Below are 26,473 nucleotides of genomic sequence, written 5' to 3'. Positions count from 1 at the left end.
AGTAAGAAAAAAACACATAACATGAAACAGACAAATAGTCTTCATCGTTTTATAGTCAATAAAATGAAAAAGGCGCGATGACTGATTGCGTCGTCGTATCGTCCAACATGCATACTATATTTTATACTTTAAATCCACACTCAGGTAAAAATATACCGCTCTTCTTCCGTCGAAAAGTTGGCAAGGTTTTCTACATCACAAAGAGGGAGTGAACAAAGTCTATCAATAAGATTCTACCATTTTCTCAACAGGTGAAAATAAAGAAATGGTACAGCCCATCATTGCTACACAACTTACGTAATAACTATCCAAAGTCATAAGTTGCATAAAGTAAATACAAACGATACTAAGATACTATACTATAATAATAGTAAATTTCATTCAATTGATTCAATTTTTGTTTAACACTATTGAGTTAATATTCACCTTTTAGAAAGTCTGCCGGTCAAGTTATGTCAAATCTGACACATTTGCAGACGACTTTTTCTCGGTGCAAACGTCGAATTTTGCAGGAAATATTACCGCCGATCACCTGTATTTAATTTGGAATTAGTGTCGGATTCATTTCAGCAAGAGAATCGCTAACGGATATATAATGAACACTGACTAGCAGCAGACTACTACGTGCATATAGATGAAATACCAGAGATTAAATAATAAATAAACTTCCTTTTATTTAATTGCATATCTTTGATTTCTGGTACAGTACTGTGGGGAAACCATTTCTGCACTTTGAAAACCGGTCTCTGTTATTTTATACTTTTAAGATATATTATATATCTTAAAAGTCTCAAAATACATCACAGAGTATGGGAAAATGGATAAATACACATTTTAGTTTTCTACTTCTGTATAATCATGATTTTTTATGAAGAAAATATTACTAGTTACTTAGATTCAGAAAGGTTTTACACTTACCAGAAGAGATACCCAAATAATAGGTATATCAGATGATAAGTCAACAAGAAACGAAATAGCCTAAACCCAGAACCATTTCGAATTCCGTATGTACATATTTCCAAAAGATAGGATACATTTGGATTCATTTCTGTTTTAAATTATGTTTCAATTTGTATGAATTGTGAATGTTAGCTTTGTTCTTTGATGCCAAATGTTCTTTTAAGCTCTGTCTACACTATCAAGGTTTTATGTGACAAAAAATGTGATGTGCCCATATATGGGCATGATGATGTCATACCACTACCATATTTGGGCATATCACTATCATATTTCGGCACATCACACTTTTTTTTCAAACTAGTTTGATAGTGTAGAAAGAGCTATATAAAGTGGTATTTCCAAGTTACTTCACGATTGAACGTGTTACCCCATGTGCTAATCAAATAAACTTTTACGACACAGTCAACTGATAAATCTTAAATCGTTTGTAAAAGTATAATTAAACATAAGAGTTTAATTATAACATATGGTTTTGTTTTTACTTTTCTAATCTAGTTTAAAAAAAAAATTAAATATATCCGTGTAATATCAATAACAACGGTTCTTTTTGTTCAAGACAAAAAACTAGATATGTGAGTACTCCTCCCTTCTCCAAATTGCAATTGATGAAATCCAATTAAATTTTAATCTAGCAATTGCATGGATTTATTTTTCATATATTTATTCGATTGAATTGGTCAAGGGGTTACGTCAAAACACAATAACATAATAGTGTTCGCAACCCTTAATTATTTTTTACCAAGAAAATGACGTTTACTTTAAAGACATACTAAAACGTCACAAACATAAAAAAAATTCCAAAAACAGCAATATAAATACCGCTTTGACTAGGCTATGTTTCACGAAATATTACTGGGCCTAAATGTTTAGATGATGACAACAAATTATGGATTGTGTTTCATAAAATGAAAATTATATTCGACAGAAAAAACGCTTAGCAATATTGGTGTTACAAAAACAATCTGTCATAGGCTTGTTGAATGAACATTCTAAACATGTCATGTCAGTTTGAATCATTCTGTTTTGGGGTCCCGTTGAGATCTGTCAGCTAAACAATTTTACAGCGAATAAAGCTAGCTACTAACGCTCGAATTAATACCAATTGGCTCGGGGCTAATACCGACGTTCCTTTTGATTTAATTCTAAGCTTCTCATCAGCGAAGAAGAATAACTGTCAATATGTAGATACATAAAAAAGAAAGATATGTGAGCGAATTCTGAAAATGTTGGTATAAAAGAAAAAAAAAACATTCCTGGAAAAATTTAACCAAAAGAATAATATTCTACATTGATTGTATGAACTGAATGAAAGATATTAATTTATTAATAATAGTTCACAGCATTTTAAATAAAGTTTAGTTGTTAAATGTTTGAAATGAACGAAGACTAAAATAAAATCAGATATTGAAGAAGTGAAGTGGTCACAAAAAACAAAAACTCCCCAGTGGTGTTGGAGATTGTCCTTTAGCGAAAGGAATGTTGTTATTGGTTTATTTAAAGTCGCTCTATAAATCGGTTTGTTTGAATAGGAAAGAGATGATCAAATATTTCAACACATTTGGTGGACAATCTCAAATTACCACCGATGCCACTTTAACGAATCCTAAGGCGATGTATTGACAACAAGAGTGTAAATCAGTTTATTAGAATTTAAGAGGCTAAAAATAACATAAACACAGGAAATGACGTCATGAATAAATATTGTTTATGCGAGAATAAATGTCGCGGCGCGGAGACACGATAATGGAAATTGGCGCGCATGTTGTAATTATGGATGTAAAAGCAGACAATAAATAACAATCTATCGTCTGACAGGTTTCTCATCTCATCCAGGTACAATATTGTTTATGTTTTCTAGCCTCCAGGAAGAATTGAGAAACTGTAATACAAACACCTAAGCTGACCCATCACTTAAAACAAAATATACCACAGCCACCTTTCATCGCCGTCTTCTAAAGTGTTTTACGGTACTTTCAAAGAGATGTAATTGTTGAGTGATGTTATTTTAGTGACCTAGAGAATTTAAAATCAAAACAGTTTACATACACGGTGTTTGCGATTCGTTTTATTGATGTTTAATATTAAAGTCCGTCATTATCGAGTTTTATCAATATACACACTCAGCTCAACGTAAAAACAATCCGAATGTTACTGATGTGCTGCATTTTAGTTGTCGCAAAGATTAAGCGTAGTTCCCACTAGAGGACGCAATGCAAGCAATTTGACCAATCACAAGCGGTAGCCTGCGATACGATAATTAATAGTGTAGTAGGCCTAAGTCGTAATTAAAGTTTATTTAGTAATCAACAGTTTTAGAATCGAATTTAAACCTAGGAATTCACCGAAGATAGATTCCCGGCAACTTGGTGGCGCAACTGATAGAATATACACGATCGTTCGTAAAAGCTATTTCTACCAATAATGCATTCATTTATTATTATTTATTACTGTTTTTCCTTTTAATTTTTAAAATTGATTTGTCCTATTTTAGTCTGACTACACTTTCAATATGTACTCCATTTGTTAGAACCAGGCTGGGAAGTGAACTTTTATACCGTATTATTATTGAGCTTAAATTGACGGTAACTGCTTGATAAATCAAACTGGAACAGAATTTAGTTGTATAGTAAATAAAGTGATGGCAATAAATTCCTATCCAGTCACATGTCAAATAAACACTGAAAACATCATAATAACAATTTATGTCGAGGCTGAATACATTGTTTCCTAGATCTGTTGAGACAAGTCCCTTGGATCATTACATTTAGAACTTGTTACTACTGGGTAAATCGTGAATTATACATTGTAACCTATGCTTGCTCCAAGTCTGTATTTATTGTCTTTTTTTATGTTAGTCCACCAGTCGAAGTTTAGATTTTTGTCAAGTAGTATACGTATGAAGCGCCATATGTGCCAAAATATTTATCTTTTAATTGATATTAAGTCAAAACTCCGTCTGGAACTCATACTACTTGTAACCATGCAAACAAATATAATCAATCAAAAGAAAATAGAAAGAGAGAAAAAAACGAAATAAACTAAAATCATAAAAAAGACAATATTTACATTCACAATTTCTGGAATTAAATTGAGGACACGGACTTCAGTATTTCAAGAATAGATTAAGGGAACGTAGTTGGCGCTCTGTATAAATAGTGTTTTACATTTTTTAAACGGTACCAAAATCATGTGACTAAATCTGTCAAATTACCGTCGCCGAGCGTCGTTACACTTAAATTACGCCCTCATACGATAATAAGACCATATAGAACGTTGAATCGAATCTGTGACCTACATACTCGATTGACTTGGAATATTTCATAAAATTTAGCTTTGTTAAAAACCGACAAATATTTCAACAACATGATATACTATGAGATTTGAGAACTGAATCTCAAGTTCCAGTTGTTACCTGCATTCCTGCTTTTTAATAATTTATTGGAATTCCGTAGATCGGGGTGTTTTTAGGTGTGTAGGCCTATTCGGGTTTAGGAGTGTCTCACCTGTATACTTTATTACCTTAGTTCAGTAAAGAATGTTTCAACGTAAAAAAAAAAGAGTTCGGTCATAGACCTATCAACAGCAACACTTTTTTTACAATCAATGAACATATTTGGTACGCTAGGGTAACATGCTGGTCAAACCACCGCAATCAATCATATATTAATTGTCAGCGGTTAACACCGTGGTATAATTATTGAAAACAAAAACATCCCCCTTTCTTTCGCACACATAACCGCACCTCATACAATGTAGTCCTACTGGAATCTTAAGCTTGTTGTAAGACACAATGTATGACCAGTAACAAAATCATTTGACCAATCACAATCGACGATAAATAATCGCATTGCGTGTACTTGTGCTGCTGCGCGTACGCATTAAAGCTTAGTTCTCACTCTAGCGACGCAACGCAAGGACATAACGCAACGTAAGTGATTTGACCAATCACAAGCGATGGAGTATTAGCATTAGAACAGTGGCTTGTCATTGGTCAACTCACTTGCATTGCGCATACAACCTTGCGTTGTGTCTCTAGTGGGAACCGCGCTTAACAAAGATAAGTTTTCTTGCGTGGTTTTTCCTGAGAGTTTTCACTCTAAAGCTTGGTTCCCACTAGAACGTAACGCAAGGACGTAAACGCAACGCAAGCGTTTCAACCAATGACAAGCGAAGTTATAGACAGTTAGCAATCACAAGCGAATAAGCCATCGCTTGTGATTGGTCAATTCACTTGCGTTGCGTTTACGTCCTTGCGTTACGTTCTAGTGGGAACCAAGCTTAAACAAAGCAATCTAACTTGCTGTAACAACGTAACTATTATCATCTGTACAAAAAGTAAAATGATGGAGCTTACCTTCATTTGTTATTGGATAAATATTAACATCGCAGAGACCAGTTCCCGACCGAAACGTTCCTCCGGGAACTCTATTAAATCCTGCATATATATTATACTCTAGTTCATCCCCAAATATAGGTTCTTGTCCGCTTAAAGTGTAGAGGTACTTGTTCCTCATCACACCCTTCTCAGATTTGTGATTATTCCACTGTATCCTCTCATCACTTATTTGTAAAGTTAATCTACTTCCTTTTTCTGCAATATTATCAATAACTTTAAGCAGTAATCCCCCGTCGATTGTTGCGTCTGTGTGTCCCGGGAGACTGTTGCTGTAAATACGCATCTGTCTATTAAATATTTGCGTTTCAGCGATGTTTGACGCTTTTACTTGATCTCGACTTCCCCCGTACCCGTCCCCTGTCTGCGAGTCAGATATATCTACTGTCCATAACGTAGGATTATCACCGTACATCAAGACAAACTTGACAGATTTGCATATTCCAGAGAAGTCGACCTTTACTACAGCTTGGGAGTCACATAGTCCGTTGTTCGACGGGATTGGGGGCACGATTATCTGTATACAATCACTTGAACCTGTTACATTGCCGCTCCGTAGGTCTAACTTTACACCTGGTTCTCTTCGAGACGATGTACTTGGTAGTAACACTTTATGAAAATAAAAATGATGAATGAAGATAAAAAACGGTGATTAATAAGAATATAATTGGTAGGCCTACCTAAAACAACAATGATTCAGTTGGTACTACAGTATTAATATTAGTACAGTTAGGAAAGAATGAGATTATATTACAATACCACTCTTCGCTTGTAAATAGTGTACCGTACTTCAATGTGTATTTATGCGTGCGCGTGCCATTACTGTCGATTTAACATATTATAAACTTAAAGCTTGGTTCCTACTAGACTAGAGAAACGCAACACAAGAACGTAGACGCAACGCAAACAAGACGGTTCGAATAATCCATCGCTCGTGATTAGTCAAATCACTACGTTGCGTTACGTGTTGCGTCTCTAGTGGGTAAGACTACGACAAGTATAGCAACGAAAAAGATGTAGACTTGCTAGGAATACATTCCATTTTTTACATACGGTAAATGACGAGTTATTGTGGTTTTTTAAACCTCTCCATTTAGTACGACTTTCTGCAAATCAATACTTGCCTATATAAGTTTATAATTTCAAATAGAATATTTTTTAAAGTTTATTAGAAAGTCTTTTTTTGTCTCCTTAAATATTTGTTAATCTTTCATCATCCGGCCAGGCAAGAAATGCACGAAAAAATTTAATTATAACCAGCATACGACGACTAACTGGAGTGTACTACACAAAGATGCCCTAGTTTACGCGATGTCATTTCAAGTCATCATTCATTAGTCAGATGGGAGTCTACGAAAATCACGGAATGTATAATAATCAGTGACCTTCAACAGTAGATAAGATACATTATGCATTATGTGTGTACAAGTATGTAGTCACATTCTTAAAGGAGTGTACTGCCATAAAATATTAAACAATAAATATTAAAGAAAACTTGTTGACTGATTTACTCTGACATTTCCGAGTTATGAAATTTCATTTTAGGCCTATACTAATAAATAATCTGGCTACCTGAATATTTCCGGTTTGAATTTCATTAGCATTAACTTAAGTTTGGTTCCCACTGGGACGCAAACACGTACACGCAAATAACTTAAGCTTGGTTCACACTAGGACGAAACGGTAGTACACGCAACTAACTTAAGCTTGGTTCCCACTAGGACGCAACGCAAACACGTACACGCAACTAACTTAAGCTTGATTCAAACTAGGACGAAACGCAAACATGTACACGCAACTAACTTAAGCTTGATTCAAACTAGGACGAAACGCAAACATGTACACGCAACTAACTTAAGCTTGGTTCTCACTAGGACGAAACGCAGATATCGACACGCAACATAATAAAGCTTGGTTCACACTAGGACGAAACGCAAGACGAAGTATTCACGCAACTAACTTAAGCTTGGTTCACATTAGGACGCAGCGCAAACACGTACATGCAACTAACTTAAGCTTTGTTTCACACTAGGACGCAACGCAAACACGCAAATAACTTAAACTTGACCAATAACAACCGACATAGCATAGGAGAGTAGACACAGTATACGTGCATACGTGTTTAAGAACCATGCGTCAAAATACTAGACACTTTTTTAAAATGAAATATAGGTCCAGTGGTTACAGTAACATTTGACAATCTACGAAACACTATTTCCAAAAATGTTGGGATAGGTTCGAAGAGAGTGTTAAATTATTAAAATATTACCAACGTGGGTAAAATAATTCAAGAATTTAAGCAGTTGCTGCAAATATGCAAGAAATTATTGGAACTATTATTATAATTGTTATATGAATAGAAACTTAATATATTGAGCTATTTTAAGAGAGAAAATAAAACATTCAGTACAGCTTAAATAAAAACATGCAACCAGGGAATAGTCACATTTAGTAGACTTTACAATGAATTCCCTCTACTCTGACTATGTAATAAATGTTAACAAGATTTCCTCGACGAATATAGAGTCCTAAGATATAAAATTATAATTTATTTGATGAAATATCGAGCCAACGTCGACCTTTCCAAGAACCACGTCGTTACTACACCGCAATAAATATTCTTTTGGTTAATTATCATTTTAATTAAGAAGATAAATGTCACTAATTTTTGTTATTTCGTTTCGTTTCATGATAAAACAACCGTTAAAATTCATTTAATTTGAAGATAAATGTAGCTGAATTATTCAATAGCCCAATGAGAACTTCTAATTCCGTCTATACGAGGCTAACCACCATCGGTGCAGATCTACTACAATACAAAAACAATTTTACATTTTCATTTATTCGTATTATTTAATAATAGTTGAATACACGATAGTTTTAAATAGTTTGAATTTAATGGATGATTAATTTATCTAAACTCTACTAATAATATGTTAAAATTATATTATTCAGTTTCAATAAAGGAATGTCCTTAAGATTGGCAATACGTCAAACAGAATCTATCAATCAAAATCTGGTATTGTATGTACATGACCCTCACACAAAGGAGAAGTCGTAAGTTATTGCAACTTACAACCCAAGAGTATACGAGATGTTATCACGTATTAAACATTCAATTTGGTTAAATATTTCATTGTAACACTAATCGGCAGTGGCATCATGAACAAGTTGACGCGCGCGTTCAAAACCTCAGTGGATTTAGGACGCATGCGTTCAAAAGTTTAGTGGATAGTAAGGCGCGCGCGTCAGTGTTGAATTTTTAATTTTGTTTTGCCCAATAATATTTTGAAGAAACTGATCTGTTACTTCGCGGTGAGTGGCCAAGCGGTTAAGACAGTGGAACCGTAATACCTTGCCATATTAACAACGGCAAGGGTTCGAGCCTAACTCGCTCCATGGTTCTGGTGGTAGAACGAGTCTTGGATAAGAATTATAAACCGTAGGTCCAGTGTACACATCTGGCTCATGTGCACTTTAAAGAACCTAGTACATCTTTCGAGACAAGTAGGGGGTTACTAGTACACAGCCACTGTCACTCATCAAGAGGGCCCCTTGATTGCCAGCATACGCTGTTTAGGGTCACCCTCTATAAATAAGGTGTAATAAATAAAATAAAAATTCTTAATAAAATTTCCCCATTGCATTTTAAACTTTACTTTACGTACAAACTTTTTAAATGTATTAGGGTTGATCTATTGACAGACCTCGGAAATACGTTGACGACCCATCAACATGCTCTTGTCAAATTAACAACATGACATGTCATAATACATAATTCCAAGACATGGAGTATACGTTTGATTGATTGATGACGTCATAGCTAACAAATTACTAGTGGTTAGGGTCCTGCTGCTTGGTGGTTCAGTCAATTCTTACACGGGGTTGATACACGCTGATTACCCATGCTAACATGTGCCCCTCTTGTTATTCCTTGTCAACATAATTTTATAAACGCGTAAACCACCTTTAAGCCTGGTTCCCATTAGGACGCGACGCAAGCGAATTGACCAATCACAAGAAACAATTTAAATAATCCATCGATTTTGATTGGTCAATTCGCTTGCGCTGTTCCATCCTTGCGTTGCGTCCTAGAGTGGGTAGCAACTTTTATAGTAACGTCTTTTAAATTTGTTTAATCTTCCAACTAAATGAGCGAAAATCGAGTAGGCTTTTGGCAAAGCTAAATAATTCAGGTGAAAATAGTTTTATGAAATCAAAATTGATGATTTACGGTAAACAACTACGCAATTAAAATGAGATATTAACAATACAAAAGACTGTAAATAAATATAAAATTTACAGTTTTTAGAATTTGTCGATTAAGGCCTACTCAGTACACACTCACAACAACATGGCCTACGCAACGAGTAGGCTGAGAATTGGGTTATGGATTATAAGTTGTGAGTTATGGAACGTCAAACAAGACATATTGTAAAAATTCAGCGGTTATGTAACTTTGCTATTATGTATCCATTGGTCAACTACTACCCTCATGGCGCTCCACGCTGAGTGGGTTAATTTCTTAAACATCACCTAATCTCTTATAAAATATATTAACAATCGCACAGATTAGCCCCAAATAAAAAATTAATCCGATATAATCCGAATCACTACCAGTATAAATTCACTGACTATTTAAACACCTAAGGTGGATAAACGCAATGACGCCACCCGCCACGTAGTGCAGCCTTATTGTTAAAATTATATAACTTGTTTATCTAAAAAAATATTTAAAAAAAATTCAACGAAAACAACTTTGCAAATGTAATCGTAAGGACTCAATCATGATTGCATGTTGGGAATACATAATTCTATCTATAAAAAATGTAATGGATTTAAAAAGAGAACAGTATTTTACGCACAGTACGGCCATATTTACCACATCAGTGCGTGAGGAAATCAACACAATGTTGACACGCGCGTCACTTTATTATCAGCTTATGAACGCGCGCGTAAAATTAGGAGTGAGCACCTTCGTTTATGTGTAATCAAGTTGGTATGCAAGGTGAATCGCATACAAACAAAGATAATACACTTACCTGTAATAAGCATTATAAGGCTCAAAGAAAATAAGCCACTGTGACAACCCATGTTGGAAAATGTAGTCCTACTTTTAAGCATCCTTAAATATCAATGTGTAGTAATATCACAGTTGTCTAGGCCTACTAATAAAGCCTTCACACGTGTTTACACAACGGAAATAAGTCGTTTTGATAACTTGATTGCAGCTATGTTAAGCATCTTTTGAAGTGGCTCAGATCTTGGCTAACACTCGATTGTGACAAACTTCCGTATGCACAAATACTTGCTTATTTCCACCAATCTCAATATGTATTCCAGCATGGTTGTATATCAATGTTTGATTGAACGAAAGCAATAGAAATCGACTTGAATATGATTCGAAAAGCAGTTAGGGCTGTCAGTGACATAGCATGATGTTTGTTTAAAATTCCAGTATACAATTGACACTCCCTAAGGGTAATTATCCTATCACTTAAGTGTCAAATCTAAAAAATGACGAGGTTTGAGTAGCGTGGTTGTACAGAATGCTCTCCTACGCCAGTGATACGACGAAACCCTATCGAATAGTTGGCTGATGCTCTCCTGGGATTGGTTGACGTTGTCAGACAACAAACTTATACGCGCCAATCAAAATGTCAAAGTCTACTATGTATAAATTCGCATAGACCTTGTCAAAAACTAAGCACCTCTTTGCAACTACGGTCAGGAGTAACCCTGCTTGCTAATTTACTAAAAAAATACCTCTTATCTCAAGGCTTGCGCATTTCCGTCGCGGATTTAAATGAGGTGTGAAGAAAACATGAAATACGGCACATTTTGCGTTTAAACTATGAAAATAAACCACTAGAATGCGAACACAAACAATGCATAACAGATACGGCAAAATGGCCGATAAATCATGTAAAATGAAAGTAATAAGGATTTTCAGATCCCCTTAAACGGCGACAAAGACAATAATGTATTTATAATGGTTGAACTTGAGGGGATTCAAAATAAATACCGCGTCGTTGATATGTTAAGGACGGCGGCAGCGGTGAGGTGCTAGTTCAACGGAAGACAACATTAAATCCACATTAAAGTTCTTATCCCTTTTTAATTGGACTTGGAAATAATGTGGTACGGATGTAAAATGGAGCGAACTTGGGGACTAGAAGTGGTATTCGATGTTGTGACTGAGTCTTTACATTGGTCATGAGACTGAGGGGCCAACGTGGAAAACGATTAAATTAAATAAACTAAAACTAAAATAGAGTTATATTTTAAAACTTTCCAAATACAAAGAAATCCGTTTGCGAATTGAAAATCAATGAAATAATTTGGATTCAATGCATATGATTATATTATTAATATAAATTAGACTTTTTTTTAAATAGTTATGGTGATGATGGTTATGATGTGATACCAGGGACGTAGTTATGGTGATGATGGTTATGATGTGATACCAGGGACGAGCATAACATCTTGTGTGATGATACAATGATGCCACTGCAAGTCACTGTGTAATCTTTACTGAACTATTTATTTTTTATTGTTTCATCAGAGAATGGAAAGTGGTTGAGATGTTAACCCCATAAGGAAACCCATAATATTTCTCGTTTGTTTATACTACATTTGATGTGTTTATTTGATCATGATTCGCTAAACCCCGTTAACAGGATTACTGGTCTCGGCAACATGCCATTACTTTCGTTTTCAAACTTGTAAACGTGCTAGAGATCATTAATGGTGAAATATACCATCACTCAAATAAACAATAAAACCACGAAGGATATATTTATATATTGTTAAAATACAAGACACATTTCGTGGGTTTGTTTCAGTGTAGACAATGAACAAAAGTGTCATTAGATTTGATGGCGTTGCCTAATATTATGATAGTAATACAAAAGAAAACAATATAGTATTCAATCTTATTTAATTGCTACTTACAGCATGCTTACAGCCAGACACTGATGCAATGCTTAACGCAAACCCCAGGAGAAGAGACTTGGTTCTCGTTCGGATAGTGATGTAGTTTAGACAAAAAAATGAAGAGCTGAAAGAAACGAAACATTACAGTGATTTAAACATTACAGAAGTTACAAGATTTAAGCTAATTAGATATAATATTACATTATATTATTATAGATGTGTATTAATATTTGCATATTATTTGTATAAAACTGACACTAAATAACGAGAGGAAAGTCATAATTCAACATTTTGATCTGATCATCATCAGGAATGAACATGGATTCCAAAGGCAGACAATTATAACTATACTATGCATAGATTATGTAAATGAGATATATAAACAATTAGCCACACATCAAACATAATCAGTACATCTATATGTATTTATCAATTATTAATTAATTATCTGTTTAGTAGCGCCTCAAGCATTTCCAAAAGTGCTTGTTTTACTGTTAACAACGATTGTTATGATATGATATTTATCATTACCGGTAATTGCTTTAATTAAGTGACTTTAAATTTATCAATTTAGGGGACTTTGTGAAGTTAGAATAAAGTACGAAACTAACCGTGACGTCCTCATCCGAAGACCAGTCTGTCAATCAAAGCATCAATCATACAGATAAAGCAAGGTTTAGACAACCACCAACTGCTTAGAAAAACATGAAAAGCTTGGTAATCGTCAGTTGTGGAAATCGAGCCAGACCGCAAGAGGAACATCATTTGAAGACATTAATCAGCTTTGACAGCTAACGTAAATATTCGCTGTTAAAAAGTCAAAATGAAATAATACGAACGGTGACAAAAATATTATTAATCCCATCATGTTTTTGCGGATCTATTGGTTGGTCTTCGTTTTAGATACAGCCGCAGGGGGTAAACATGACAGCAGTTTCCACTTTTTTCTAACACTGACCCCATTTTCGCGTATTCGGGGTTGAAGTTGATTTTCAGGGGTAGGTTTAAATCATGGTAGGCCTAAACAGATAGATACTTTTTTACATATATTCGCTTACCAACTCTTTAGTTGGCTTTTCTTAATCCAAAAAAGGAAGAAAATCGCCAATTTAAATTAAGTTTTTATAAGAATTTCACTATGCATTAGCTAAACTCGCTTAACTTGAAACGTATAAAAATAGGCTTCACACATAAACCTTTAAAAAAAAAATTCAAAAAATACAGATATCAAAAAAATCTTTTAATTAATGAGATATTGATTGGAACACGTCAGCAGAATTAGGTAATTCGATAAATCCACACGGTGAAACCAAGATAATGATAAAGCCACAATCTGGACACTACAGTTATTTTATTTTAGAACTTGCACCCAAGACTAGCTGTTGTTGCCGCCAGATTAAGCTCTAAGTTTAGAATGAGTATTATTGGACTATTTTATGCGAATAATTTCCCACTCATAAGTACATACAGTATATACGCCTATGGTACGTCTGCAGATACAAATTGTGTTACGGTAAAATCAGAAGTCTGGTGCGAAATATGCTTGATCTCAAGTTCTTTAAAAAACAAAACGTGTGCCCACCAAGATACCCCAAAAAGGGGAAGCCACTTTATAACACGGAAGAAACAAAAATATGTGCCCTGCAAACAAAAGATAAACAAAAGTATGGTGGCCGTCCGGTCATAGTGAAAAGTCATTGTCACTACTACAGTTTTCCTTAATATTATTATAATTGTAAAGTTTGCCGGAACGGTTTGGGCCTCCGTACAAAAGAGACGTTACGTACGTTAGAATACGGTTCCTTTTATTATTACTAAAATGTTATTGTATGCTTTATAACTTTACAAAGGACATAGTCACGTACACCAATAGCCCTACGATTTAAACCTTGTTTCATTTTAGTTGTTTTCAGCCGAGTGTATTTTAATTTGTGTTTGTCTGTTTATTTATAGTTACCAACGATCATGTAATAATCCTGCGATTTCAGATTCAATCAAAATATCGAGGCAAATCGCCAAAAATAAACTCTTTTATTTCGACATCGACAACGAATCCGCTGACACACAATGAAGTAAAACGAAAAGTAGTTCAAGTTTGCCAAACGTTTTAAGTAATATTTAGTTTTTAAAGGTATTTCAATTCATTATTTGATCAGCTTACAATTATTTATTATTCAAAGTGATAACATTATTCTTTAAAAAAAAAAGATGATTTATTGAATGTTTGCCAAAGATCAAAACTTTATTAAATCATGTAATCTGAGTGATTTTGTAAGAGTGATTTGGGAATTAACAGGAATTGTTGTACGTGACGTTGTTACATTTGTAATCTAACATTTTATAATACCAAAATTAATAATGTTGCTCAAGCCGCCGTCTGCACATTAATAACGTTGCAGAAAAGTAAGCGGTTACAATAAAAGTAAACCTTCAATAGAGGTTTAGAGTCACATTACAGAAAAACAGCGTTACCTATTATATACAGTTTCTAGAGTTACATACTGTAAACTTGTATACAATTAAAGATTACAACTTGTTTTCGTTACAAAGTGAACTTTCATTAATTAATTAAACAGTTATTAGGTAATTAGCAAAGAAGATATTTGATTGGATAAGGATTTTATGACGTCACGAAAGGTCCTCACAACGAAAGGTCCTTACAAGTAACTGACACGGATCATGGATTAATGAATATTCATTAATCCATGCACAGACGATTAGACGAAAATTTGACGCGTGCGTTAAAAAATTGTAGCAATAATAAATATTTGAAAAAAACAATAAACAATACTCAACTAATGTTAGGACAATGGATATGCATAAGAAAATGAAAACATCAAATGCTTGGCCATTAATCCTTTTTTTTAAATTAATAATTTTTTTTTACAATAATGACAATGACAAAAAAATTACTTAAACGAACATTGAGTAATGCCTTTATTGAAATATTGTCTTAAGATCGACAAAGGTATCCGCTTAAAGTCATTGCATGTTATATAAAATAAACACTATATTATTTAAGTCAAAATTAAAAACGAATCAGCCTGGTATAGAACAACTGTACACAATATAATCCCCATACAAATACTAATGATGATTAATTTTTAAGAAATGAAAAAATATTTTCAGCATTTTAGTTAATTTTTTTGGTGACAGTGTTATGAAAACACAATGTTATTGTCTTGGTAACCGAAACATGTCATGGCAATTAGGAAAATATATTGCCATGACAACAAGAAGCTGGCAACATTCAATAATGACATGCTTTTATATACAACAATCCTGATGATACAAATATAATAGAAAATTATCCCCAAATATTTGCCTTTTTTACACGTTATCAAAAATATAATCTCATTCTATATAATGATATGTCTGTGATAAAGAGAAGTTTCATCCTTACCTACCTAAAATAAAAATATTTCACTTCATTTAAGCACTTTCCATATAAAACAATACTCTATGCATTATCCAAATAGCATCCTTTTCATGTTACTTATTAAAAAAAAATTACAACAACTGATACAGTAATATAATTTACAGCAACTTAAGGATACAGTAATATAATTTACAGCAACTTAAGGATACAGTAATGCAACGATACCATTGTGGTAAACATTTATGCCAACCTCTTATAATATTCAATTTGACAAATCAAATGCATGTAACAAAAAACAGGGACTTTTATATGGAAGATATGTGCTAACCAGCTGTAGCTTAGTACCATACTCCATCTGTCAACCCCCACCCTTCTCCCCTCCCCCTCCCTAAAAACCTCGAAGTACTGTTCACAAACACACACACTTTTTATCCCCCATGCTTAGATCTTTAAATTACATAATAAAACATGATGACCTTATATAACATCACAGTTATAATACACTAAATAAAATGTGTTTGTATAATTATGTTATCTCTGCAGAGTATCATTTAAGTATAAATTCAGCATATTGGTATAAATATACATTTATAATATATTTGTATATAATGTATACTGAATTTCACAGCTTTTGAAAAACATTAAACAAGGTGATAGTTGAAAGGTTGTGACCTTAAAACAAATTTGCATATTTATAATTTTCGATGAATACAGAATTCACATTGATTTGTGCATTGTTTGTGAATGTATTTCAGGTAAAGACGGCAAATATACCGTAATTAGATATGTCTAATGATGTATTCCAATAGATTTGATCAAAATATACAGTACGCATACATAATATATGCATACACAATTTCAGTATGTTTAGTTAAAACATATTTCATTTTTAAAATGTCAAATAGCGCTCTTGTAAAAATACAATTTTTATCAATAGTAGACTTTTTAAAAATTACAGTATTATTGCTCACACTCGTAAATTCAACTCTCTCACACACAGGAATATAAAAATTTAATAAAATCCAAATTTAATTTGCATAGATTTTTTTTTTTACAGACATTTCCATTTAAAAAAGATCAAAATTGTGAAAATAGAATTATATAAGTAGTAAAATGGCAACATTCACTCATACACAAAAGCGCACACACCCCCACACAAGAACCATACAACCACTCCAATTCAGTCTATTTCTGCTTAAACATATATACAAATTCTTAGTCAATTTTTCCTTGCATTCGTTCAACATATCAAGATTAGGAAACATTGACTTTCGGAGGTCAACCTTATTTACATATTCACTTTGCTTGATTAGTTAAAGTTCAATGAACTTTGGTTCAAACTTTCTGGGTTATTTACAATATTTATACAAAGAATATTACAGACAAAACAATATTAATAGAAATAATAATAGTACAATTATCATAAAAACTGATGATTAATTATTAAAAATAATCTTACAAATAAACAATACTGGCTCGAGCATAAGCCCGCTCACTTACTGGCTCGAACGTAAGCCCGCTCACTTACTGGCTCGAGCATAAGCCCGCTCACTTACTGGCTCAGGCCCAAGTCCACCCTCGTAGGCAATGTCAAGTTCAGGAGGTGCACTTAACTTTTCAGGTGGCGTCTTAATATACTAACAGAGGGCCTATATCCAAATCAGTATTGTATGTTTAAATGCTGGTATAGAAATACTATTATTATAAATCTATTGCATAAAAACAAGAATTATAACATAAATAATGTTGTTATTGATTTCCAGAAATAATCTTTAAAATTTATTATTTTTTAAGAATTATTTATTTTTTTAAGATGCATTTAGTTGCTTTCAAACTTCAATCATGCTTTTTTAAAAATCATGATTTTCCTTTTTTATAATAAAATTCTTGATATGTTTTCAATATCATAATACCTTAAGTACAAACAACAAATAAATCTCTAATTTATAATTACAAATGTTTGCCCCAATTACCAAAATAGATTACATTTTTCTTTGCATTTAAGTTTACAAATTATATTACTACACAACAACAACTACTTTTTGATATATGAAACATAAAATAGATTTTAAACAAAACTATATAAATATATAACATTATATTATTTAACATAAAATTTATTTTAGTAAATTATAATAATTCCACAAAATAATAATAATATTTTGAATCATTGACACAACCTAACCCTAACCCCAAATTACAGAACTCAAATTAAAAACTAGACCTTATAAGTAACTAGTCATTTTAATTTTAGACCCGTCTAAAAACTGGTCATCTATGGAAACAATCCACTGTGAATCGCAAACCTCAAATTAAAGACTTTGCAAATTAGCTAAAACATCCTCTTTATTTGTTTAATTAACAAGGGCAGCTCTAACAACTGTACTACAGCAGTACATCTGACTTGAAGATGCTAACATACATCTGGTGGAAGTTTCAACAACGTAAACATCTCATTCTGACTTCATGCAATTTGAAGTTCATTTAATGAACATAGTTCCAAAGCTTTATTTCATTGTCTGCAAAGGGTTGAACTTCTTGATGATGCTTATTAAACGTTGAATAATATGCCACCAATGGCCTTGTGGAAAAACAGATTTTTTTCATAGAATTCTATGTAGAAACCGTTTGCAATTGGTTTAACAAATTGTTTGAAAACTATTTTCCATAGATTTGTTTTTATCTAGAAAGAAGATGCGTGGGTTTAGGAGTTAATCACAAATGGTGAAACCATTGAGTGAATTAAATCTTTCGTACTTTCCTCCTTTAAAATCGTCATATGCAACACACTTAATAAACATTCATATTATGCAACAGCGTTTAAAAACTCCAAAGAGAAACTTGAATATACAGGTCACTGATTTGAAGGAGGACAGTTTCTGAACACTCTTTTGAAATGAAGGTTGTACTCCTCAAAATCTAGTTTTGATGTTGGTGAACATGTTTCAACCTCAGTAGCCTAAAAGAAAAAATAAAAATATGTGAGAAAGAGGATGAAAAATTCAATTTATGAACCATTTTTTTTAAATTATGCAAAATAAACCAATTTAGCATACAGGTGTAATATTTCAATTTTTGATGCATGTTTGTGATTTCCGATATTTTATTTTTTCTTGTTTTAATTATCAGTTTTATTGTTTTATCAACATCATAAGTATCACAAATGATCGTAATTCAGTACCAGTAACTTTGAAGATAATTTCATTAATAATTATACAATTAAGAATTAATGAATCGGGTATATTTGTTCATATCATACAAGATACAAAAAACTTTATTTGTCTTGGTAAAAACAAAGAAATGATGGCTGTCAGCAAATTCGATTAAAAGATACACATATATATATATAAACAAATCAGGCAAAGAACATTAATTCTAAACCGCCCGGTGATATACTGAAATTTAATTAATTAATTTGAAACGATAAAGATGAGGAAATCTGTGAGAATGAGAAAAAGTCGCCCCAACCGAGACTCAAACTCGGACCGCCTGCTTGATATGCAGATGTCCTAACCATTAGACCACTGGGGCTTTCATGGTATTGTTCGAACTCGATTGGATAGCGACTCTTTAACACTCTCGGCGTGGTACGGCGGAACAGCACTAGTCCTCAGTTGTACGCACGCGCACCAGAGATCAAATTGATACGCCCTCATCTTACAGTATTTTTATTCACGAGGCGGGATCTCCGAAGAGATACTTTTATATATATAAACAAATCAGGCAAAGAACATTAATTCTATATTAATAGAACATTAATATATATATATATATATATAAACGGATTTAAAAAATGTAAAAAATACAAGTGTAAAACCAACATATAAACTAAAAAAAGGTTTACTTACTGTCAAATTTGATGTTACTCTAAATCGGTATGAAACACTTGCATAATATCCAACTGGTAAACTCCATTGGAAATTCTGTAAAAAGTGTTAAATGCACAAATTCATTTCCAAACATGTGGCAAAAATTCTCAGACAGACAGACAGTATCAGTATATATCTTTATTTATCCCTCATGAGGCAATTAACACAAAATGCGCATTAGAGGGTGTTTACCACCATTTAATATCAGTTTTTCCATTAGGTATACCTAATTCCAAATGATACGTGATGTGTAATTAACAAATCAAATGACCAGAATACAATCAGACGTGTTATAATATGATCCAACTTGTTCCTAGGTTGTCGATCATTGCAAAAGCCCTATTACAGGGTAGTAATGTTATCTCAAATACATACCCTACTGCTATATCTGACTACTTTCTCGGGTGCTTTAGCATCTATAGAAGAGTTACAGAGGGCGCCTGTTTGTGTGTTTAACGAACAGTAAAACACATGGCAATCAACGGTAGTGCTGAAAAATTAAGAGTGTGAAATTATCTGATAAATTATTTTAATCTGAATATTTAAAATGCTTAAATGATTACAAAACAACTTAACAACAATCAGAGAAAATCTTTTTAGGCTAAAATAAACATTTTTGTTGTTCCATGGAGCTATAAAATTAAGTAAATAAAACTAATTGATTAACTGATTAACATTTGATTAAATTATGCTCAGATGAACTGAGCAATTATCTCAATATTAATTACTTTATTTTCAACTAATTAGGTAAATGTTGGCTTAAGTGGATTTTAAGGATTAAGAGATTAAAGTTGATATTAATAGAAGATTAGCTAATTAACTATGACCTCTAACATCAATACTTTTTAAATTATTTTTATAATCGTATAATATACATTCCCCCATTTCCCCACCCCCTCTCATCTTCCCACCTAAAAAAATAGGACTGATGCAGCGGTGATAAACAAGAACAAAAAAAATCAGCAATAAACAAAATCTTTTCTGTGTTCTAATAGTTTTAAGCATATACATTAATTCTTATTATTTTTATTTTTAGTATAAAAAAAGAACCTTTTCAATTTTCACACCTACTACATACACAGACATGAATACTTACTTTATTTCCATAATCCCACTCGTCAAAGGAAACTGCTCTGGCACCTCTTTATAACACGAGTAATTCTTAGACTCACTGGAAATACAAATATTTAGAAAACATTGGTTGTTGACATGATAAAAACCAAAATGTCAGAAATAGGATGCATGGGTAGGAAATCCTGTGTTCTCTGAACATAGGGGAATGAGCTGTTAGGAGCTCATTGTACTAAGCCTCGGCATTATGTGGTGAGGTGGCCAGTTCCTTTTCACGCCGCCTTTTTTCTCCCTAGTATTTTCAACCAGGTACTCATTTACAGCTGAGTGGACTGGGAGTTGTGAGGAATTGAACCCGGGTCTATCTGTATGACAGTCAAGTGTCCTAACCACTCGGCTATCCAACTCCAACTTAGCAGGTACTTGTGTTAAAATACTGAAGGAACTTGACTGGACAATCACTTTAGAGAACTACCATACAACAATTGACACAAGTGTATTACAATATAATTTACATTTTTAAGTTCTGTCTACACTATCAAAGTTTATGTGACAAATGTGATGTGCCCATATATGGACATGACGATGTCATATCACTACCATATTTGGGCATATTATTACCATATTTGTGCACATGAAGTTTGATAGTGTTGACAGAGCTTTACATTTAACATAAACTTACGTTATGTTTGGATTTGTCATTAAATCAACTTGTGTGTCGAATGTGATAGATGAAACAACTGAAAAAAAGAAAGAAAAAATGTATTGTACAGTTAAAATGTATTGTACAGTTAAAATGTATTGTACAGTTAAAATGTATTGTACAGTTAAAATGTATTGTACAGTTAAAATGTATTGTACAGTTAAAATGTATTGTACAGTTAAAATGTATTGTACAGTTAAAATGTATTGTACAGTTAAAATGTATTGTACAGTTAAAATGTATTGTACAGTTAAAATGTATTGTACAGTTAAAATGTATTGTACAGTTAAAATGTATTGTACAGTTAAAATGTATTGTACAGTAAAGCATGAATAAACGAATACATCTATGATGGGTATGAAAATGTTACATACAAACTTTTAATTTAAAAAAACATATTAAAATACACTCTAAAACGATATTTAAAGTGATTGTTGATGATGAATGTATTTGTAAATAAGTTTTCAAATTTATGAAAATAAGTGCCAAAATCAAAGAAAAAAAAATTCAATTCAAATGTTTGCCTGCGAAATAGACAATTCAAAAGCATACAAACCTTGCGTTAATGCCGGCAAAGTTGAACGAAACATGCGTCGCCTACGTCTTCTTCTGTGACTGATCATTGGATCCTCGTCTTCCTCCGGCGGCTGTGATATCGTGTACGAGGGACCGCCTCCTCCTTCAACTGTCGAAGCAATGTTTACACTCATAAAGCGACTGGTGGAAGTCTCTAGATCTATAAGGAAAATTAACCATGCTGACTTTTGCAAAGCATCATGGTTGAATCTGGGGAGCTAACCCTAAGATGGTTTAAAAGGTAAAGGTCCCGTATTCAATTCTGAACATAGGGAATGAGCTGTTAGGAGCTCATTGTACCAAGCCTCACCATTATGTGGTAGGGTGGCCAGTCCCTTTCCACGTTGCCTTATCCTCCCTAGTATTTTCAACCAGGTACTCATTTTACAGCTAAGTAGACTGGGAGTTGAACTCTGGTCTCTGTCTGTGTCCTAACCCCCCCCCGACTACCCAACTCCTTGGACGGCTTAAATGACTCTTAAACTCTAAACACAAATTAAATTCATTAATGGTTTTCAACTGGGTGGTTCTAAAAAAATGATACAAAGGTCTATTTTGTTTGTTTCTGTTTTAATAAACAGATATAATAAAGAAAAAAAATTGATGTCAAATAAGCAATGGCGTTTAGGACTTGACCCCATAAAACAATACAAGCTATGGTACAAGTATAAGAAAAAAACAGCACAAAAAATAGTGTCAGTCCCCACTATAAACTTTAGGTTATTTTAGACCCATCCCACATATTTGAAAATACTGGACCCACCATGAACACTGATCAAGTAATTTTAATGGAAACCTCACTAAAGTACTGACTAACACTGCACTGCACAATTATGATATCTTTCAAAATGAATGAATTAATTACAAGTGAAGCAGAAAGGCTTTAACAAACTCAATTGAGTGAGAAATCAGGAATCATTTGCATCGGTATGGAATAAACTTTCCCCAAACTGATGTCTTTACTGAGTCGCGTCTAATTCTGTTTTATATTACAATCACAGAAACTTAAGTAATTTTAAGATGCAACAACGTAACACACTTACTTGACATTTTATTTGGAGCAAGATTGCAGCAGTGTGTTGGCTGCGGTGCTAGCGTCAGCTTTGACGTTAATTCTCCAACATTTTTTGGTGGTGTTACTGTGTTACGTGGAGGAGGTGCAGCTATTAATAACAGACAATAATCAAAATAAACATTTATATTGCACAAATTTAAAAAAATGGTGTATTCTGTATTTTTTCGAAAACATTTTTTTAAGTTTAAAAGAATCAAAAGTGGGTCAATGTTTGACAAAAAGTGAAAGATTGTTCCAAAGAGAGGATTCAACAAAAAAATGACATTATGGAACTCATAGACTTCCAACCAATAAATATTTACACCAATATAGTTAAACATCTCTATTTCTAACAAAACATTTCAATCTTCTATGTACAGTACTAAAGCCAAAGTATAGTCATGTCTTGGGATCATTCTACAGTTACCAGACCACTAGATAATAGGGTAGATCAGTGCTTCTATGAATGTATGTTCTGTTCATACCCAGTACCATTTTGATTTTATGATTAAACAGGACAAAAACTCAGAGACGATGAGATGGAACTGATTGTATACTAAAGTTTTGTCTACACTATCAAATTAGTTTGACAAAAAAGTCTGATCATTTCAAATCAGATTTTTTTGTCATAAAGTTTGATAGTGTAAACAGAGCTTACACGTAGTAGGGTTAGGCATTGTTCGAATATGTAGAAACAAATAGCAATGATTTGTCAGAGTAATGATTGAATTGATTGTATACTTACACATAGTAGGGTTAGGCATCGTTGGATTCACGTTTGGATTTAGAGTGGCTGTTATTGGAAAACCTGTGGTTGTATTTGGTGGGCCTCCCTTCGCCGTTTTATCTGCAGAACCAGAGCTGTAAAGAAATTAAATACAAAATGGAATATAAATAAAACTGTTGCTTCTATTAATGTATTAGCTTTGTAACAAAAAATAACAGCTAAATAAAACATTCATTTCAATATGAATACAATATGAGATCAGAGTTATATTTCAGTTTCTTTCAAGAGCTGATTTTAAATTCTATTATCTGAAACAAATGACAAACAAAGAACATTTACTCACTCTTTTTCTTGCATCACATAAAGTGTAACCATACAAACAACACTGAAACACAAAAATAAAATCATTACATTAATTGTTTAATTCAGAATTTTGTATACAGGTATAGGTATAAAATATCAGTACTGTAGTATTTTCCAACATAAATAAATATAGTAAAAATAGTCAATCACATCTCTACCACAGTACCACGATTTTCTATCTTCGTTGCATTATTAACAACCTGTAAACAGAACTTAAATTGCCTACTTTGATGCAACACAGGAAATTGACCAATCACAACTTGATAAATGATGATCCATCATCAGTGATTGGTCAAATCAGCATTGCGCTTATGTTTGGTTCTTCCATTGTGTATGAGAGGGAACTCCGCATTATAAATTTGCATGTAATGGGAATGTGTGTGTATGATTGTGTTTTGGAAAGTATATTATTAAGTTAAGTAATCCAATTTTGTTATTTGGTTTTTTTTTGTTATTTTGTTTGTTTGTTTTTTACATGTTACATGTTTAAAGCACTTGTGCTTATTTTGTATCCCATCCATTATCATTTTTATTGTATTTGTATATGTTTTTATTTTGATTATGGAATAAAAATGTCGTTGTTTGATTGATTGTGGTGATAAATAAATATTGAGACATACCAGAAAAGCATAATCACGACTAGGGCTACTATGGTCCATTGCATAAACCTGGGTGATAGACACGTCTCATCAGGTGGTGGGGCGACGTGTTTTGACCGTATCCTCCTTCTATCCCGATGCTTGTGGTGCGAACTACTTGGTTGCATGCTAATTTTGGAAACGTTACTTGCTGTACGGCTGTAAAAAGAAAATATTTAAAATGTAATTGAAGACAACGTCATAAATTAATTGAAGACAAATTCATATGTAGCAACTGCAATATGTATTACTGTTACTGTAAACTAGTTGATTAATTGAAGACAAATTCATATGTAGCAACTGCAATATGTATTACTATGATTAATTGAAGACAAATTCATATGTAGCAACTGCAATATGTATTACTGTTACTGTAAACTAGATGATTATTCTGTTCTGTGATCTAAGGCTATAGGTCTGACTTTAACATAGCTGTGAACATTAATAATGCGTACATTATGTGACAAAAAAATGCGATGTGCCCATATATGGACATGATGATGTCATATCACTACCATATATGGGCATACGACCACTATATTTGGGTAAATCACGCTTTTTAAACTAGTTTGATAGTGTAGACAGAGCTTTAGCAACTTAATTTCTAAATTCTCAATAACAATAAAAATATAAAAAATTTGAGACTTGAATAAAGATAGGCGGCTACCTTATCGTTCCTATACTTGATGTGGAGTTCATGCTATCAAGCCGTTTCAGCTTGGCTAGTTTACGATTCATTTTTTCCAATTCATCTATTCTCGTTTCTAAGTTATCAGTCAATCGACAAAGTTCTTTCACAGCGCCAACATTCTCCATGAAAATGTGGTCTTTATTTACAACCAAAAAGTTATCTACAACGTTGCCATCGGCTAAGGTTACGTTTCCAGTGTCTTTGACAGCGTTAGGCATGACGGATTGAACCTCTTGGGCTATCACGCCCGTGTCACATCGCTCCCCGTCAACTATCCCCATTACTTCCGCAAATTTATCTTTGTATTCATAGCGATATATCTTCATTTTTTCAATGTTCTCTTTCAGATGTTTTGGATCAACCTACAATATATAAATCACAAATATTTTTTATACGAAATATTTCTTATGAGCACTGTTTCTCCTACATACTCCTATACCATAATACAAAGCATTAAAAAAACTAATTTTTTTTAGACACAAGATATTTATTTGGCTTGGCAGCAGAAACAACCCTTGGAAAAAGAATTTTGACAGGAATTAATCATGATTGAGAGACTACCACGTAAGGTATCAAAAGCTATGTATGTTTTGTAACGGCACATCATATGTTTGATAAGTTTCTTTACCTCTTGGAAATTTTCTTTGACCCTCTTATCAGATGGCTGCATAATCTGACCGGTCACTTTAATATTTCCATGGACTACAAGTGCTTCATTTGGCCGGTCAGTGTTCACACCAACTCTTCCCTACAAGTAAAAACAAAGAATAACAGTATATTTTATTGTTTTATTATCAATGTTTTCACACAAAATTAGAATTAAAGTATTAAGTGGGACAAACGTTTGCATTTATCATTCATCATCATGATTATGATTATGATTATGATCATGATTATGATCATGATCATGATTATGATTATGGCAGACATTGTATGTGAACCTTTAACAAGATCAGCTTAATCACCCTAATGTGATCTATTGGAGCATGATAAAGCACCATGTTTAACATATAGTTCACATGCTAGATTAGTTTATTTGAATTCAACCAATCAGCACTTGGGTTTAGTTTTCCAATCATTACACACATCCTAATCGGACCATATCACACTTTC

The 26,473-nt window shown here is 33.1% G+C and overlaps 2 protein-coding genes across 3 annotated transcripts in view; both read right to left on the bottom strand.

Annotated features, from left to right (window-relative positions):
• Positions 1–10,793, bottom strand: part of LOC140054182 (signal peptide, CUB and EGF-like domain-containing protein 3) — a 29,886-nt gene extending 19,093 nt beyond the window's left edge. Inside the window, exons 1-2 of the mRNA XM_072099076.1 lie at positions 10,396–10,793; positions 5,315–5,962 (exon numbers count right to left, since the gene is read on the bottom strand). Of these exons, the coding sequence (XP_071955177.1) occupies positions 5,315–5,962; positions 10,396–10,477 (730 nt within the window). The 5' untranslated portion in view covers positions 10,478–10,793. The remainder of the gene's footprint in view (positions 1–5,314; positions 5,963–10,395) is intronic.
• Positions 10,794–15,198: 4,405 nt separating this feature from the next.
• Positions 15,199–26,473, bottom strand: part of LOC140055202 (myelin regulatory factor-like protein) — a 39,027-nt gene continuing 27,752 nt past the window's right edge. Inside the window, exons 11-22 of one of the 2 annotated variants that reach the window (XM_072100456.1) lie at positions 25,989–26,108; positions 25,337–25,722; positions 24,652–24,828; positions 24,012–24,053; positions 23,687–23,802; positions 22,931–23,050; positions 21,868–22,047; positions 21,291–21,348; positions 20,634–20,708; positions 19,913–20,027; positions 19,517–19,591; positions 15,199–18,627 (exon numbers count right to left, since the gene is read on the bottom strand). In XM_072100456.1, coding sequence (XP_071956557.1) covers positions 18,523–18,627; positions 19,517–19,591; positions 19,913–20,027; positions 20,634–20,708; positions 21,291–21,348; positions 21,868–22,047; positions 22,931–23,050; positions 23,687–23,802; positions 24,012–24,053; positions 24,652–24,828; positions 25,337–25,722; positions 25,989–26,108 — 1,569 coding nt within the window. In that variant the 3' untranslated portion in view covers positions 15,199–18,522. The remainder of the gene's footprint in view (positions 18,628–19,516; positions 19,592–19,912; positions 20,028–20,633; positions 20,709–21,290; positions 21,349–21,867; positions 22,048–22,930; positions 23,051–23,686; positions 23,803–24,011; positions 24,054–24,651; positions 24,829–25,336; positions 25,723–25,988; positions 26,109–26,473) is intronic. The other variant, XM_072100457.1, reaches the window with a different exon arrangement.

This window comes from Antedon mediterranea, chromosome 7, assembly GCF_964355755.1.
Source record: "Antedon mediterranea chromosome 7, ecAntMedi1.1, whole genome shotgun sequence".
Lineage (NCBI taxonomy): Eukaryota > Metazoa > Echinodermata > Crinoidea > Comatulida > Antedonidae > Antedon > Antedon mediterranea.
The sequence above is the reverse complement of the archived record's forward strand: the minus strand, read 5'-3'. Positions and strand labels throughout refer to the sequence as shown.